This window comes from Peromyscus leucopus, chromosome 3 (assembly GCF_004664715.2).
Source record: "Peromyscus leucopus breed LL Stock chromosome 3, UCI_PerLeu_2.1, whole genome shotgun sequence".
Lineage (NCBI taxonomy): Eukaryota > Metazoa > Chordata > Mammalia > Rodentia > Cricetidae > Peromyscus > Peromyscus leucopus.
In genome coordinates this window covers 46977651-46996001 of record NC_051065.1, presented here as the reverse complement: position 1 = coordinate 46996001, position 18351 = coordinate 46977651, and the positions used below count along the sequence as shown (strand labels likewise).

General features: G+C 42.8%; 2 protein-coding genes across 4 annotated transcripts; one reads left to right on the top strand and one right to left on the bottom strand.

The window, feature by feature from the left end:
* Positions 1–2625: 2625 nt before the first annotated feature.
* LOC114684446 (olfactory receptor 9A4) lies at positions 2626–3570 on the top strand. Its single transcript, XM_028859035.1, has one exon. The coding sequence runs from the start codon at positions 2626–2628 to the stop codon at positions 3568–3570; it is 945 nt and encodes a 314-aa protein (XP_028714868.1).
* Positions 3571–8644: 5074 nt separating this feature from the next.
* Clec5a (C-type lectin domain containing 5A) lies at positions 8645–17796 on the bottom strand. 3 transcript variants are annotated; one of them, XM_028859043.2, is made up of 7 exons: positions 17469–17778; positions 16971–17069; positions 16131–16205; positions 13764–13823; positions 12985–13130; positions 10731–10837; positions 8645–9482 (listed from the first exon to the last, which is right to left on the bottom strand). In XM_028859043.2, exons 2-7 carry the CDS (start codon positions 17047–17049, stop codon positions 9368–9370), a joined length of 582 nt encoding a protein of 193 aa, XP_028714876.1. In that variant the 5' UTR covers positions 17050–17069; positions 17469–17778; the 3' UTR covers positions 8645–9367. The 3 variants fall into 3 exon arrangements, with proteins under 3 accessions (XP_028714876.1, XP_028714877.1, XP_037059519.1); XM_028859044.2 differs by lacking the exon at positions 16131–16205 and having other exon boundaries at positions 17469–17775; XM_037203624.1 differs by lacking the exons at positions 8645–9482; positions 10731–10837 and adding an exon at positions 10851–11062 and having other exon boundaries at positions 17469–17796.
* Between the last annotated feature and the right edge of the window lie 555 nt (positions 17797–18351).

Below are 18351 nucleotides of genomic sequence, written 5' to 3'. Positions count from 1 at the left end.
AATTTTGGTTCTTTATGTTTTACTCCTCAATTCAGGCAGGGCAGGGAAGCACAGCAGGTGGAGACTCACGAAAACGCATGGCTGAACTGAGCAGCCTCCCTCGGAAAGTGCATGGTGGAGAGACTCAGTCATCTGTGACATTAACAGATTATGATGCGAAAATAAGGGGCAATTCCTCCGTTTGCTTTTTCCTACCATAGATCATGTAACTTTATGCAGAGCAAATCTGGCAGGAGGGCACAGAGATCAGCTGGGAAAAGTGGGTTCATAAAACCTTAAGAGACACAGAGACAATTGTGGGCATTTCTTTTCGTGACTTCTGGTTTGATATCCGCATTGGAGCCAGTAGTGAGAGCGCTAGTCCGAGTGTACTTTAAGTTATGTTGAGCTAAATTTTGTCAAGGATAGGTGCAGACCTGTCCTCCACAGTCTGGGTTGTTTGTTCATAACTTAGAACCCGAGAGAAGGTGACCTGGGGATTGAGAAGTTCCTGATGAGCGAAGCTTCAAGTTTGCTGACTAAACAACTTTTCAATGTTCTGAAAGTTGATTAGCCTCCAGAGAGAGAATGATAACAGTTCTATTCAGCTTTTCTTTGCCAGCATCCCTAGCGAACCTTGGAACTTTTAGAAATTGTTCCTTAGAGGATAGCTAACTGTCCTTGGGGGCAGGAGAGAAAGAAGGAAGCAGGGGATATGAGCAAAGTAGACAAATGAACTTTCCTCGCCACTGTGACTTCTCGACGTTTCCCTAAGCTTCTCTGTGTGGGCAGTGTTCTTCATTGTGAGTGGAGAAAGCAGCTGCTGGCTCTGCCTCCTGGCCTTAGGTTTGGACTAGCCGGGAGCTTGCCAGTCTGGGTGATCACTGGAGAGGTGATCAACTTCCTAGTGGAGTCCCCCCTTTTCTGGAGATACAGAACGGTAAAGCACTATCATGGGAAAATGGTAAAGTACCATCATATGCCCTTCTAAGGACACAGACATACTGAAAAGAGACTGGGAAAGGGTGAGCCAAGAGTCACATCTTCCTCCTTGGCAGAGGGCACATCCACCCAGCTCTATGCAGGGCTGTCGCAAAGCTCTGCCTTGCTCCCAAATCCTGTCTCTCTCTTCTCCCTATTCTTCTATCTGCCTGCCATTCTGTAGATCTCTAGGACTGGCCCATCTACAAATCACTCTGTACTCTGCTCAGTCCCCATTTCTCCACCTCTATTCACTGACAAAATCATTTAAAAAAAATCACTGAGTATATATGTCATCCAACTTTTTGCAGGGGAGGGGTGCTCTGGCAGTATAAGAAAGAGAAAATGAAAGACAAACCATGGAAATATTAATTAAATGTGGGGTTTTGAGGCTACATTAGTAAGCAAGCAAAAGTATGACTTGAGATACCACTAAGAGCAATGATAAGAAAAGTACAGCCCAGTGGAGGGTAGAGAGCTTGAGGTCTCTCTGAATGAAAGGCTGGCAGGAGGAGACATCTGTGCAGAGACCTGAATGAGGTGGGGGAAGGAGCTCATGCTGACCCATTGGTGTTTTCTTGTGCTTTTCCTTTCTCCCAGGACTGTGGAGCAAACAGGCAGTCACAGTAGAGTCAATGTGGCGTTTTCCAAACTGCTTGGTGGGTCTGAGACTGTGGCAGGTTGGATATAGGAGCACAGTGGTCATTTGAGGCCCTATCTCCCAGGGAAAGCAGAGCTTGAGACTCAAGGGATTAGAAGATGCTGTCCTCACTCCACAGCCATTTTCTTGCCTTCTGGTCCCAGGTGGACACTTTGCAGGACAGGTGGAAATGGAAGATTAAATTTTCGTCACTCCTTCTGGACTCTTCCTTGCTTGTTTGCAGGAAGCACATTCACTGAGGTAAGAGGTGAGCATACCTTTCATCATACCCTGCCCCCCAAATGTGGAAGAGGGCAAGCTGTTCTGGGAAGCAAGCCCCAGAGTCAGGGGAAGATGCAATTCTTTATTCCCGAAGAGGCCATGTCTTCTGACAGTATCCTGTGTAGATTCCACTTCCCAACCACACTCTATAACTGATCCACATGGAAAGGTGAAAACTGTCAAGTGAACAGAATGCAAATGGAGCCTGTGTTTGGAGGACGTAAGGGATACAAGGAGCCCCATCTCTGCGGGATTGGCCAGGAGTACTTAGAATCATTGAAATCCAGTAGGAGTTTATAGGATGGGGACACTCTTGCCAGAGGAGAGGTAGTATAAATTAGCAGACTGTGGTCAGGCAAGTAGCATGATGGCTGATCACAGCACAATGGAGCAGGATTTCTCGTGCATTGAGAGATAAAGGTAGACATTATACCTGGTAAGTACACCCGTTTATGGTGTACATGGTGTGGTATTGATGATTAGCACTCATCCATTTGAACTGGCACACTTCTATTACATATTCACATGTGTCCACATATATGAATTCATACATACGTTATCCCTTAAACATTTAACAACAACTTTGGATAGAAACAGTAGCCATGTTGTGGAGTTAAGGAATGCAAGGGAAATGTTTCTTGAACCTGGTAATGTCTTCAGTGCTTCTGAGGTGAGAAGCGTTGTCCTCCCTCTCTCTCTCTATTGCTCTCTAGATTTCACAAGGAACAAGGACTCAGAACTAAATGTTGGGGAATTACACAAGTGCCACTGAATTTTATCTTGTTGGCTTCCCAGGCTCTGAAAAGCTCCGCTACATCCTTTTTGCCACCTTCTGCTTCTTCTACTTAGTGTCGTTAGTGGGGAACACAGTCATCATTGTGATCGTCTGTGTTGATAAACGGCTGCAGTCCCCCATGTATTTCTTCCTTGTTCACCTCTCCATCCTGGAGATCCTGCTCACAACCGATATTGTTCCCGTGATGCTTTGGGGACTGCTGCTTCCTGGGATGCAGGCAGTATCACTGGCTGGATGTGTTGTACAACTCTTTTTGCAACTTGCCCTGGGGACCACGGAATTTTCCTTGCTTGGAGCGATGGCTGTGGATCGTTACGTGGCTGTCTGCAACCCTTTGAGGTACAACGTCATCATGAGCAGTCAGACCTGCAACTCTGTGGTAATCGTGTCATGGGTATGTGGGTTCCTTTATCAGATTTGGCCAGTGTATGCAACATTTCACCTTACCTACTGCAAATCAAATGTGGTGGACAATTTCTTCTGTGACCGGGGGCAGCTGCTCAAGTTATCTTGTGATAATACCGTTTTCATAGAGTTTATTCTCTTTTTAATGGCTGTTTTTGTTCTTTTTGGCTCCTTGATCCCCACAATTGTCTCCTACACCTACATCATCTCCACCATCCTCAAGATCCCCTCAGCCTCTGGCCGCAAGAAAGCCTTCTCCACCTGTGCCTCCCACTTCACCTTTGTCGTGATTGGCTATGGCTGCTGCTTGTTCCTGTATGTGAAACCCAAGCAAACGCAGGCAGCTGATTACAATAGGGTGGTTTCCTTGATGATTTCCATCGTAACTCCTTTCCTCAACCCTTTCATCTTCACACTCCGCAATGACAAAGTCATAGAAGCCCTTCGGGATGGAGTGAACCGCTTCTACAAGTTATTCAAGAGCTAGTCTTGCCCTGAGGTATTTGCATGGCCAAACACGTACTAAGATTGCTAGAATAATCTGACCATAACATCTCTGAGATGCATCACAATCACTATCATTATCAAATAATCTGTGTACAGTGACTTTAAGTTGTGGCTACATTTTTATCATATTCTTTTCTTCCCAGATCCTCGCCCTTCCCTACCCTTCCAACTACATGTTCTTTTTGTCTCTTAAAACAAAACAAAAATCCACAAATTAAAAATCCATTAAAAACCACTGAGTTGTATTTGTGTTGATCATCTACTCCTGAGCATGGGACCCGCTGTGGAGTGTGGTTGATATACCAAGTGTCACTCCATTGAAGGAAATCAATCTTCCCTCCCCCAGAAACTATCCATTGCAAATTGCTTTTAGGGTAGGAGTGGGAGTTTGTGCTCACTTCCCCTCCTTTGTGCTGGGATTTTTTTTCCTGGTTTGAATTTGTATAGGTCTTATACATGCTGTCACAGTCCTTGAGAGTTCATCTGTGTGTCTGGCCTGTTTTTGATGGGACGTTTTAAAACCATCATCACGGTGTGCAAGGGGGGCACAGTAAAGAAACATAAGAAACAACCGACATGACCGCTTCATTATTAAAGGTGAGGTTTTGATTATGAATAAGAGAGAGAAAATATCCAGAGGCATCTTGAAGAGTCAGAGCAGAGAGAAAAGAAAACAGACTAGACATGGCCAGGGCTAGTGAAGCAAGGAGAACATGGTGGGGATGGCAAGAAATAGAGCGTAGAGCGTAACAAGAGGGAGGACAGAGAGGCCATCAAGAGAGCCCAGAGGACAGCCTGAGGTAGAGAATGTTTGGGCTGAACCAACCATATGGATTATGAGGAGGCTGAATGGCTCAGGGGAAGGAGGGCCAGGAGACTAGCGTGGATTTTGAAATGTACAAGTACTTGTGAATAGAGACTGAGGGAGCCTAGAGGCCAGCATGGGCTCTATATGCGACCACAGGTAGCCATATGTCCCTTCTGCCAGAGTTAAAGGGAAATGTCTTACTTTTAGGCATTTGGGAATCAGTTTCACAAGTCCCTGAGGAATGCTGGCTTTTATCTAACCACGAGAGATCCTCTGGTAGTCCAGGCTGAGCTCATTCCTAGATCTATGGACTACCTGAGACCTAGCAATCACCTCTCTAATTGGTAAACTTTCTTGAGGTGTTAGAGGAAGAGGTGTTCTCTTACATTGTCACCCAGATCCTACTGCTGCACAAAGGGGTTGTGTGGTGGAGCTGTGTTCCAGGATCTGGAATGAGAAGAGAGCTGGACTTTCCACGGCCCTGGACCGAGGGGTGTAGTGCACGGAGCAGAAGAAGAGGCAGCCTCTGTTCCTCTCTGGGAGTCTCATCTTCAACCTTTTCCAGGTCTCTAATGCCTCCTTTGCTTTTGTTCTGCTTCATTTTTTCATCCTCTCCCATTGCCCTCCCCAGCCATCTCTGTGTTCCTCTTTTGAGTGTTCTAATTCTACAGTGTACTCCTAGGTTCCTGTGTTCCCCTCACTACGAACTAACGAAAAGAGCAACCCAGTTTCCCATGCGGTTGCCCGCCTTTCTCCAGACAGTGTTGCTTCCACGCCTTGTTTCCAGCTTTGCCCAACTCCCCTCTTTCCTGGCAGCTCTACCCTGATCCTAATCATTGTTTCCATTTTTGGGGTGGGGGGAGGGGATTCATAGCTACTTTGTAAAATAATCCAGTACAGCATTTTTAAAAACTACAAATTGATGCTGTGTGGAATAATCATAGCAAGGTAGTTGAACAGTTTTTGTTCCACCCAGTGAAATCTTATGAAGCTGCCAGAACAAGGATGTTCTTCCTGCAATGATTAGACAAGTTATAAGCTATGTATTCTTCAGAGAACCGGAGTGCACTGAATATAAGTGGATCGATATTCATAGTTGCTGTGGATGGCATCATAAAGGAGTGATTGATAACTAGTTGTTCTGAAATTATGGCAATGAGGTGGGCATGAATCAGAAGGGAAGACTTAGTACTGTGAACCTCTAAATATTCTTTTCATTTCTGCAAACATATACTCATTTACTGTACAAAAATAAAATTATCAGATTTCCCTTATTTGTCCTAAAGAATGTACTAAATCACTCTCCTGTCCTTAAAATACTCCGCAAGTCTGAGATCTTCTTCATCACACACATATTTGTCCAAATGAGAGATTTGATTAAGTAGCTATGATGTTAAATCAGGATATTTTGGAGCTGTTTTGGATGCATACTTGTAATGCTAGTGCTCAGGAGGCAGACAGAAGAGGGCTGAATAGATAGATGCTGGCTTACATGTTCATTTCTAGGCTGGCATGAACTGTGTAGCGAGAGCCTGACTTAAAACAAAGGAGCTATGGAAGAGGGTATGAAACTATTTGTTTTTCTAATTATAAAGTTCTAATTCTGTTCTTTTTTTTTTGGCTTGAGTGTTGGATAAGTGCTTAAAATACATTCACTACTGAAAGTGTAAAATTTAATGCAAAGCCCCGCAGCTTTCATTTCAAATGCCAATTCTAAATATATATATACATACATATATATAAATTAATTAAAATATATAGATTTGATGTCTCATTAATTTTGGTGTGTGATGCTTTCATTTATATTCAAGTTTTTACATAAAATTTACTAAAAAAAAGAAAACAAGGAAGTTGTAGCTTATTGGCGGAATGGTAGTCTCGTATATACAAATCCCTAGGTTTGATCTTTGGAATGGCATAAAAACAGAATCATGGAGGTATTTCTAGATCTTAATATAAAAGCTGAGTGTTCAACAATATTAAGAGAATAAGATGTGTGTTGATAAGACCATATCCTTTCCTAAAGTTTTTATTTAAAAAGTGTGATATGTACATGAAAGATGTCTTTAATTCTTCATCAGATGATGAAGAACAACAATCAAACACAAATCAAAATCACTATGGAAAGTCATTCACATAATGCAAGGTAGACAGACAACAGCATATATGTGAAAGGATGTGAAAGTATTAGAGTCCATATATATTACTGATGGGAAGGTTCAGTGGCTTTTGAAAAAAAAAAGAAAGTTCTTTAAATTATGTATCATATAACTACATGAACTAGCAATCACACTTCTAGGCATATCCTTGAGAAATGAATGTTTGTAATAGTTATAACAGTTGACAGATGGAAAAAGCTTAACTATCATTCAGTTGATGAAGGAATCAACAAATTTTTCATCCATAGAATGAAATGCAGGTTGGGATAGCAAGCTTTGCACCACTGTAGCAAACACCTGAGATAAATAATTGATCAAAAGGCTTTGGAGATTTCAGTCTGTAATCAGTTGGTCTCATTGCTATTGGTCCTGTGGAGAGGTCACACATCATGTTAGAAGCACGCAATGGAGGAAAACCACTCCTGGCTTGGGAGCAAAGGGGAGGAAGATGAAAGGCCTGAGGATTGTACACGCCCTATGGAGGGCACACTCTCAGGGACATGACTACATTCTGGGGGTCTTAGAGGTTCCCGAACCTTTTAAAGGTTCTACCACCTCCCTGTATCACAATCCTAGGGAACGAGCCTTTGATACAGACATATGGGGGGCACGCCAGCTCCAGACTAGAGCACTGTTACATGCTGAAATACATGGTGAGTATTGAAAATCTTATTCTAAGTGGAGGAAGCCAGTAAGAAAAGGCCATACATTGTATGACTCTACTCATATGAAACCCAGAAGAAGGAACTTTATAGAGACAGGAAGTACGTAAGTGGCTTCAAAGGGCTGAGAGTAATACCAAGATGATGTAGTGATAGCTAGTGTGCACAGGATTTCTTGTTGAGGTGATGGCTACAAACTACTGTGAATGTACCAAACCTATTGAATTGTACATTTCAAATGGGTCAAATTTCTGATGTTACTTACATCCCAATAAAGCTGTAAAAAGTATATACACACTGCATCAGATATTAAAAAGTGTGTAAGGGAAAGTATACTAGAAGCAAAGTCAAAACGCCAAGCCAAATGGCTTACTAAACTCATTTAAAAACATCCATATCACTGCTTCGTAATAAAGGCCATATTTATCTACCCTTCATGAGTCCCTTCCCCAGTAATGGAAGCAACATCCACAGAGTCCCTGAATATTCTTTTTCTCACGCCAGCCCCTGCCCAAGCTTCTTTAAGAACCTGTGCAGGAGTAACTTCCTGTCTTGCGGGAAATTCAGACTTCAACCACAGAAATCACTAGATGTCCTCATTTCCTGGCCTCAATAGTCTGCAACCATCTGTCATAAGAGAGGAAGTGTGGCAATGGAAGTTCCCTTTTCTCAAAAAGGATCAAGATTTCCTTTCTGTTGTCTGAGTTGTGGGGCAGACCCCTGGTTGGAATCCAGTTGCTTCTTCTCTTCACCCTAGACTCAGCATGCCCCCCCCACCTATATGTTAAGATCATCAGAGAACTTATAGCTCCTCAGGGTACAAACATAATTCCAGTATCCACCAGATTACTTCTGATGGCCTTCTTCAAGCAGATTTTAACAGCTAGTGCATTATCTCATTAAAATTATAAATCTACCAGTGTACTAGCAACATTGAAACCTAGACATTAGAGAAACAACAGTATTGTAATAATAGAATTTATGGTTTATTTTGACTAGGGCACACATACATATCACAGTTAGATGCAAATGCAGAGTTAATTGTTGGGTGACTTCAATTCCTTTAGCTTTCTATAGGCTTCTTATTACTCAACCAGTGCATCTCTTTTCTCTGATGACTTCAGCTGCTGTCTTCTTGTGAACACAGAGAACAGTTAAGAAACCCGAGACTTTATTTCATTTATTCTCTCCTCTCTTCCATTGTGATCAAACCCCCTGCTTCATCTCTCACAATTTCCATTTGTCCCCATTTTGCTCTTTCTTCTCTGATGAAAAGGAGTTATATATGCCACAATAGAATTTTATGCCAAACCAAGAAAAATTTTAGCCCGAGTGTTTTCTCAGTCACCCTCCTTTCCCTGTCTCTCCTGTCCACCACCCCCTTTTCTTTCCTTCTCTCCCCTCCTTTCTGCTCTTGTCTTCTCTCCTCCTTTCTTCTCTCTTCCTCCCTCCTTCTCTCCTCTTCCTCTCCCTTTCCTTCCCCTCCTCTTTTCTCTGTCCTATACAAACCCTTCTGCATTCCCACAATGTTCTCTCAGCTCCACGTTGAGCTGTAGAGGTCCTCCCAAGAGCCTTGCTCTCAGTTCAGACTGAGGAAGGCCTGTTCCTCCTTAGCTTCTAGGGAGGAGTATGGGAATGGAAACCTTTTGGGAATAGGGGAGGTCATGAAACTGAGTTTATCTTTTACCCATGCCACCTTCTAACAGTGCTCATCTCTATTCCATTGGCAGTTTCTTCTCAATAATATGGGCATGTACTCTAAGGATGAAATAGATCCTGTCTTCAGGCAAAAGCCCATTGATCAGTCAAAATGCTCAACTCTACAAGAACAGATTTCATTTCCATATCAATTTCATCTCCAGAAAACTGGCCCTGTCTACTGGAGAGCACTAGAATCCAGTCCCCTCTCACAGGAAGTGTGGTCTTGGGGAATGCCTGGAGAAGGACAGGAATTTTCCTGTTGTGTGAAGATGTTTGTAAAAGGAATAACATATTGACCCTGAGGATTTACTGGGAAGCTCCTCAGCAACCTGTGGAAGAGGGGCACAGTCTTTGATGTTCCGTATTTTCTGAACTAGTTTCAGTTGCAACTGATTTCTTGTGTTGGCTTTGTAGATATATATTTGCTCTTGTTGTAGAGACCCACGATCATTTGGGAGTCTTCTCACAGATCCAGCGATAGCTGATGTCACATGATGCAGCATCAAATGTCTTTGTCAGGCCTATAGTGACACAGTGGAAGTTCTGATTCTCATTCGTCACACTAAATGAAGAGAGAAAGCATGGTTAAGGCTCCTCGGTTCAGTTTTGTCTTAGGTTGTTAGTGAGGTGAGGGTTGCATGGGAGCTGTGCATGGAAGAGACGCAGCCTCATGCAACTATACACCCTCCCCTTCTGCACTCGGCCTTTCTTCCCAATGGAGACCATTTCTTCTCAACACATCTCTTCCAGTCCAGCCCTACACCCACTGCTTCCTCTCAACACTCCTGTGAACACTCACAGATTCCAAGAATCTCGGTCTAGCTTGTTCATATATGGTTGGAAATATTTCCAACCCTTGAGGGAACTGTCAACACCCCTCCAATCATATTTCAGTATTGCTTGCATGTTTATAACAGGAAAGCCCAAGGAAGATGGAAAGAGATTTTTCATCCTTTACTGAAGGCAAACTGAATCTTGGAAAACTTGGTGGAGGCAAGCTGTTGGCCTTCTCCTACTTCCTTCCTGCCATTCAGATCCTGTTGGTCTGACTGCAGAGTCTCATTTCATGAAAAAGGTGCATGAGATTTGGGATCAAGGGACTGTGGAATTAAACTGTAGCTCTACCCTATTGCTATGTGAAACTCAATACATTTCGAACCTTGGGAGTAATAAAAGCTTTCTTTATGGCATCCTAGTGACTACAGAGAAATAATCCATGCATGCACCTAGCACAGCATAGTGCCTGCTGTTTAAGAGACAGTGAGCACATTTTAAGTTTCTCCCCTCTGTAAAGATATCCAGTTGCAGACTGGGGACCTGGCTGGCTCCTTGTCTGACTCAGCATCTACATATGAAAATTGGAAACATTACAGCTCCTCCAAAGGTTGACTGCATGAAATGATGTCCTGAAGATAGCTCCTGAGAGTTACTGCTCAACTTTAAGGTACAGATAGGATATAGATATAGAATAAACTTCTTTTAAATAAAGCAGCTATATCTGGGGAAATGGTACTACATGTAGTTTAATGACCTATGAAATATCATATGAGGTACAGCAGCAGCTATGTGTGGGGGTTGGTTTGAAGAAGATAATTTATTATATGAATAATATTCTCTCTTCTACTTTTATATTATATAAAATATTGGATATTTTCTATAATAAAAAGGTTAAATAAGGCAAGAAATGGTTTGGAAGCAACTAGAAAAGCGGAACAGAGTCCAGTCTTTGCCTTTGAGCTGTCTCAGCATGGCTCTCAGGTTTAGTCTTCTCATGTGAAAACCCCTAGGGGAAGGCAGGGTGTTCACATACTTGCCATTGAAGGCAGAGTTGTTGATCCAACGCCACTCTCTTTCTCCAGGCTGACGTCTCAAACCAACAAAGTACTTCTCGGCACCAGCTATGTCCTGAAGATACTTCTAGAAGTTAAAAAAGAAGCAGCTCATCAGTGGGTTCTTCAGTGCTGAGCTGGTGGTCCATGGTTGGCCTGGTTCTGGGAACTAGGAAGGCCCCCCGGGGATTAGACAGTGGGTGTCACCAGCACACTTGCCATTGATCCTAGAGAAATTCTGAAACTTGTCAGAAGGAAGATCACCTGGATAGCTGGGCCAAACACAGACTGCTTGGCCTCTGGTGCGGAAGATCTAATGTAGATGATGAAGAATTTACATTACTGATAAACACCCTGGTGATGTCAGTACTGTCTTTTTGGGCCAACCCGGAAGGAACGGTGAAGAAGGATGCCACAGTCAAAAAACGGTCATTTCATATCCACATTTTATAACTGGCATGCCTTTGTTTGTAGGAATTTCATCATTCCAGAAAATATCACATTCCCAAATAAGTTTAATCCAGTGGAAAAATATGTTCAGAGTTATCAGCAAACCATTGATGCTGTGATCCTTCCCTGTGGTCAATATGCAGTGGAAGCTGGGGAGAGTAATGTGGTGAAAACTGGATGCACCAAAACTTAAATGGGGAATAGAGGAAATGGAGGGATCAATTTCTTCTTTCTCCTCTTCTCTTTACCCTGTTTTCTCTCCCCATCCGCTGCCTTCCCTTTGCTTCTGATTATCGACCTGAAAACATTTTGCTTTTCCACTTGGGTGCTTTACCCCAGAGAATTTGGGAGATCCTGATCTCTGACCTTGGTTATCGATTCATGGATGGCCCTCTAGAAAATTCTGCCCTATCACAGGATGATTTTGGGGAGGAAAGGATGGGGAGGAAAACATGAGTATTGTATAGCATAGTGCCCAGTATCCAACCAATGCTAAGATTTGAAGGAGAGGAAACTGTAAATAAAATAAGTATGATCTAAGATTGATGAATTTAATGTTTTCTTGTTTAAGTATAAGATCTTAGTCAAATAACTTTTATTTTGACTGAGGAGATGTGTCAGTTTGTGAAGCATTTGCTGTGTAAGTATGGCTATTTGAGATCAGATCCTCAGAAGCCATGGGAGAGCCTGATGTTGTAGTGATCATCTGGATTCCCAGTGCTCCTATGGCAAGAGAGGCAGAAACAGGAAGAGCCCCAGAAGACTGGGGAAGAGGCGCAGCTAACCTACTGTGCTGTGGTGAATAGCAAGGCACCTGGTCTCAAACAAGGTGGAAGGAAAGGTTGTTCTCTGACTTTTACATGCCTGTTGTGGCACATGTGTGCCCACATAAACACACACACACACACACACACACAACACACACACACACACAACACACACACACAAAACATTACTTTTCTTTGTTCTAATTTCCTCATTGCAAATCCATAAAATATGCATAATAATAAGTCTCATGGCAGTCACATGGTAAAGGGATACAGTAAACAAAGCTGTTACACAGTGTTAGTCTACTCTCATTATCAGAAAGATAAAGTGCAAAATCTGTTATCTGATTCTCGGTTTTTCACATTACTAATCATAGTAACGTGTCTTTTTTCTTATGCATACTGAGATGATACATTAGTATCTTAAGTAATTCATATCTTCCTCCTTCACTGTATACATTAACATCTCACAAAGTATTCTGCAATATTTCAGTAATTTAAATTACTGTGTTTAACATTTATTCACCCACTCATTTTTGTGTCTGTGTGTTTTTGTGAGCTTATGTGTATGTATGTGTATGAGCATACATGTGCCACTTTTGGAGTTAGAGGGCAACTTGTGGGAGTTTCTGGGACCATGTGGGTCCCAGGGATTGAACTCAGGTCATCATGCTTTGCAGCAAGTGACTTTACCCACTGAGCCATCTTCCTAGTCCTTAAGCTGCTTCTACATGCATTAGGTCTTTGGTCAATCCTTGCACTTTAAATGTCCTGGTCTGTCTTTAACATACAAGCCTGATGCTGTAGTTTGGGGGGAAGACAACAGAATCTGGATTTCTAGTTTAGATGAAAATGAAGAACCTCCCAATCTCAGGTTAGAACAAGGACTGTAAACTCCTCAGCTAGGCATGTCCCTATTTATCATCATCCTACCCCAGTCACCACATTTTCCCATAGACTCCACCAACTGCAGCTGCCGTAGGCAGACTATCTTATCACACCACCCCAATGCTTTTACCAGTATCTCTGGTGTGTTGACAATTGCCAGTGTGGATTCTTTTGATGCACAGTCATCCCTGCTGTTTTCCCAAGATGATTCAGAGGTGGAGAAGAAGAAGCATCTCCCTTGATGAAAATCCCAGTCTTTGGGACAGATTGGCGAGACTAGGGAGTGGGGAGGGAAGGAGCAGAGACAGAGACAGAATGAATATATGTGATCAGTGTTCTGGAGTGGGGACCTTGGAACAGACTCCTAAAATGATGGGACATACGTTTCTTTGTGACTACTGATATAAATTCTTCCCAATTCAGATAGAAATTCCATCACTCTAGTCTGTTTTCCTGCCCCTAATATAAAGGGAATGAACATGAAGCTCTTCATGGTCCCTTTGAGCCAACGTCCCACAAGAAAGGGGCAATGGGAAAAGCCCTTAAGCATCCAGCTTGTGTAAGCCAGGGCTGGCCTTGAACTTGTGATCTTCCTGCCTCTGCCTCCTTCAGCAAATCCTATCAGTGTGAGCTACTACTGAGTTCCAGGACATCAAGGGCTACACAGAGAAATCCTGTCTTGAAAAATAAAAACAAAAGCAAAAGACCAACACCCCCAAACCAAAAAACAAAACCCAAAATCAAAAAACCCCCAAACAAACCACCACCACCACCACCACCACCACCACCACCAAACAAAACAAAACAAAACAAAAACAAAAACAAAAACAAAACAAAATAACAATAACCAAAAGAATGTAGCTTGTGAGTACTGAGGGGGTGAGGGAAAGCAGGGACCATGCACTGTACCTGTCTCATAGTTCCTTGTAGGCATGACGCTTTCGTTATTTTCCCCAAAGATCTGTGAGACTGAAATGAAAGGAAAGCCTGATGGTTACTGTCCAATGAACACAGCAGTCATTAGTATGTGGGCTGTTGAGCTCTGACTCTTTGTTTCTAAGCATCCCTGATGTTCTAGATAATTCAGAGGTGGAAAGAAAAACCATCTTCCTTGAGGAAGTGCTCAGTGTTTGGGGAAGACTGAAGAGGAGGGAGGGGAGGGTGTGGGAAGGAAGGAAGGAGGGAAGAAGGGCCTGAAAGAGATGCTATGGGGATGACAAGGACCTTGGCCACTCTGAACTAGAATCATCAGAAATTGTCTTTCTTTGAAGCTTCCATCTAACTATTGCCATGATCTGTTATGCTTGGCACTCAGGTCCTACTCTATACTCCACTTCTACCTATTATGGAAGTAGATGTGAAATGCTTAGGAGACCAAAACAAAACAGAACAAAAGAATAAGAGGTGGAACTAGGGGAGGCTGGTATCCCAGGGAGGCTCTTACTCCTCATATACACCTTTGGCATGGTTATCCCCAGAGAGCTCTTTGAAGTACCTTTTATCCAGCTCCATACAGTGTTTTTTGCTGTTCCCTTTATTTCTGGTGTCCAAACCCTCTATAAGAAGCTATAACCCCAGGCAGCTTTTAGATGCTTTTAGGATTTCCTCAGCTCGAAGGATTGTAACTGAGTACAAGATCCAGGATTCAGGGAGTTACAGCAGATAAGGAGGTAGGTAACCTTTTAGAGATTCCTCTAAGCATAGAAGTTTACTTTTTAAAATATAAAATATGGGGATTGATGGGTCCCTAAGAGGATCATTTTTTTCTGGGAGCATTGACTGAGCAGACAGCTACAATGGCTCCCTAGGCGACTGAAATCTCCCTTCAGGGCCCTGGTTATTTATTGGTTATGGTTGAAACTATCATTTACCCAGCTATGAATTGCTACTTAAAATAATACTGATGAAACAGACATAAGCATTCACTTTTTAGTACATTCCCTAGTTCAGAGGCTTCGTAATATTAGAATAGACTGTTTTATGTTAATTAGAAATGACTTTATTTGGTCCTAAAGACGTCAATAGTAACCCATATCTTAAGAGGCAGTGAGAGAGTTCTTGCAGAAAGTGACAGGAAGAGTGGGCTTGGAGCCAGAGGGATGGCACAGGACCCAGCACCTACAGGTTGGCACATACCACCTGTCTCTTCAGTTCCAGGGGCATCGATAGGCACTGCATGCACATGGTGTACCTACATACACGAAGGCAAAAACATTCATACCCATAAAAATAAATAAATCTTAAAAAAGAGAGGTGGGATTGGAAGCATCATGTCCTCTGTGGATGAAAGAAAACTGGAACTGGGCTTTCTGTTTCATCCATGAGGCTCGATTACTTACATGTGTTAGTCTTCTGTCGTTGCTCTGGCATGATGTTTGGCACACAAAAAGATGCCTAGTCTTTCTCATGGAACATAAATTCTTTCCTGTGTGTGTGTGTGTGTGTGTGTGTGTGTGTGTTGTATGTTCATGTTTGTGTGGGTACATGTACATGTGTGTGAGTATGTATGCATTTGTGTGTGCATGTGTGAGGAGGCCAGAGGTTGACATTGGGTGCCTTCTTCAAACATTGTCCACCTCATTTATTAAGACAGGATCTCTTTCTGAACCTGGAGTTTATTAGTTCAGCTAGGCTGCCTGGCCAATGAGCACCAGGGATCCACCCATCTCTGCCTCCATCCACCAGACCTGGGGTTACAGACGTAACTGTAAACCTTGGCTTTCAATGTGTGCTGGAGATCCAAGCTCAGGCATGCATACTTACGGGGCAGATACTTTACCAACTGAACCATCTCCTGAGGCTAGAATTTGATATCTTTTCTTTCTTTTGGTTTTCCAAGACAGGGTTTCTCTGTGTAGGTCTGGCTGTCTTGGAACTCACTCTGTAGACCAGGCTGGTCTAGAACTCAGTGGTCTGCCTGCCTCTCCCTCCTGAGTGCTGGTATTAAAGGTATACATCACCATACCTGTCTAGAATTTGGTTTCTTTATAACCATTCTTATAAGAATCTATAAAACACATGATAGTAGCACATTATAGTAGTTCCAGGAGGAGAACTGAGGATCACATATTTCATGCAGAGGCTGGAGGTGTAGCTCATTGCTTTTCCTGAGCAAGGTCTTGGGGTTAATCCCTAGTACTGGTAGGGGAGAAAATCACTATCGATGAGTTTGCTGTTCACTTTCACACTTGCAAAGGGGAAAAGACTTTCCTGGAGCATTTGCCCTCGAGTTTCTTAGGGACTGTCAGAAGCCAGCTTGGTGGTTAGGGAGATTACCATTCTGCACATTAGTGGTTCCGTAGCTCTCCGTGGGGATGAAGCCATCATTACTTTTGTCAAAAACCTGTGGGACTGCAAAGAAAATCAGCTAGTGCCTCAGCCTCCGTGTGTGGCTGCACATGGAGGCAGCCAGTGAGCCACAGGGGATGCCAGGGAACTGAGAGCACAACAGGAAGCACGGAGCCTCTGCCTCGTAGAGGATAGAATATGCTCTATTAGAATTTATATTGTATATATTTTCGTTGGCCTTCACTTTTCCACTCGTGTGTCTTCTCTGCTCTCAGTATAGTCATTGCATGTTAAAATTGGGTCACAAGGGAAATACCTCTTACCCAGCTCCAGCAATTTACTCATGTTTCCTTTTCTTACTGGCTTCTGAGCTAAATCTTTGGCTTTGAAGCTTCTCTTACTAATGAATTTATTGAGAAGAATTTGTGTATGCAGGTGTGGGCATGTGTGCATGCATGTGCGATGCATACACCCACACACCCACACCCCTCAGTTAAATCTTGATCCTATAGTTCGCTCTTCACACAGCCTTATTGGGTTGAACTGGAGCAGTATTTTTTTTTTTTAAATTATAACAACAATAAAAAGGTATACTAAATATTTTAGTTCAGATTATCCAAAAGCTTCATGTAAGGGCTCTACCTTTTTTACATAGTCAGTTGTGCATCTCCATTGTAGACCACTAAACCAACCTGGCCCCCTGTGTCTGACAGAGTGTAGAAGGATACTGTGGAAGAACTTGGGCGCTGAAACTTCATACTCAACTTGGCATTCTGAGTAGAGGAATAAAATAAGGGTACTGGGGAGAAGGCTTGCACGTATACTCACAATACAGCAGAAATAAGGTCATTCCAACAACTTTGATAACTACTATAATAAGCACTGAGATGATCATGTTCCAGTTCATGATGATGGGGATTCAGGGACCTGTGAGGACCAAAGCAACATCATCAGTATCTGTAGATGAAGCTGCTTCCTCCATGCCTTAGCCTTGTCCCTTGCTAAGAGTACCCAAGGGAAGACTCGAAGACAGGCATTCTAGGGAATGGAGGAGACCCGGACATGTCCAGAACACTGATAAGGAACTTGACATGCTGTCTCTCCTTCATGTATACTTTAGCATTAGGTCTGAACCTCGTCTCCATGTGTGGTTTCATAAACCATGTCTGATACATAAATCTCCTGTAATTCAACAATGCTTAGTCTTAAAATGACCCTTGCTTACAAGGTTAGTCTTGGCAATGATAATCTCACTTATAGAAGGCTTAGTCTCCCATGTTTCAGGGATATGTGACAGATGAATGGAGGACAGACAGACAGACTTACCTGAGGTCTTTCTGGGCTGGCACACAGATAGGAGTCTTTTCAGAAGGCTGATGATTGTGCGGTGAGCAGAGTTCCTTGTCTCCTGAGCATATGCTCCTGATCAGGCAATGGGTACCGTCCTTGTTCACAACTTCACTGTGCTAGCAGCATCTTCAAACAAACACTTCTTCCTGTTCAGTGCTCTTGGCAAAGGAGCGGGCAGGGCAAAAAGGGGAAGGGAACCTCTAACTCTGCAGGCGGAAGGTTCCTGTCAGGGAAACATTTCTACAAGATGTGGAAAACCACCGCCTCAGCACAGACTCCTCCTTCATCTGTTAACTTTCTATTGCTCTTAGGACGAGGCTTGGCTTCTTAATGCAATATATAATTATTGCATAATCTTTTTTCCATGGATGTTAAGTGCTTAGTCATGTGCTAAGTATTCTCTTAGCACCTGGGATATATGTGGTGATTCTGTGCCTCTCATCGGCACCAAATCTGCCCATGTCTTATCTGCCAGACATATTACTGAACTGAGATTTTTTTTTAAAATGAATTTTGTCTTTGGTCTCATTTTCTCATCACATGGTCACATGACACACCATTATTGACCACATAACCACATAGCACTGATAGTATCACCTGTTCTCTCTATCTCAGATACACAATAGACTTCTCTATGTTCTCATTGACTAGATAATTCTGATGCATCCTTTAGACATTACTTCTTTGCCAATCTTCCACTCATATGTCCCATTTGGGTTTAGGTATCCCTTTCCTAGTACCATGATACTGGGTACCTGTTCCTTGGGAGCAGTTGTGGGGTGATTATCTACTTACTTTGCACACTCTAAAGCTATGAAGGCTGAAACTATTTATTCTTTCACTACTACTGTGGCCCTGG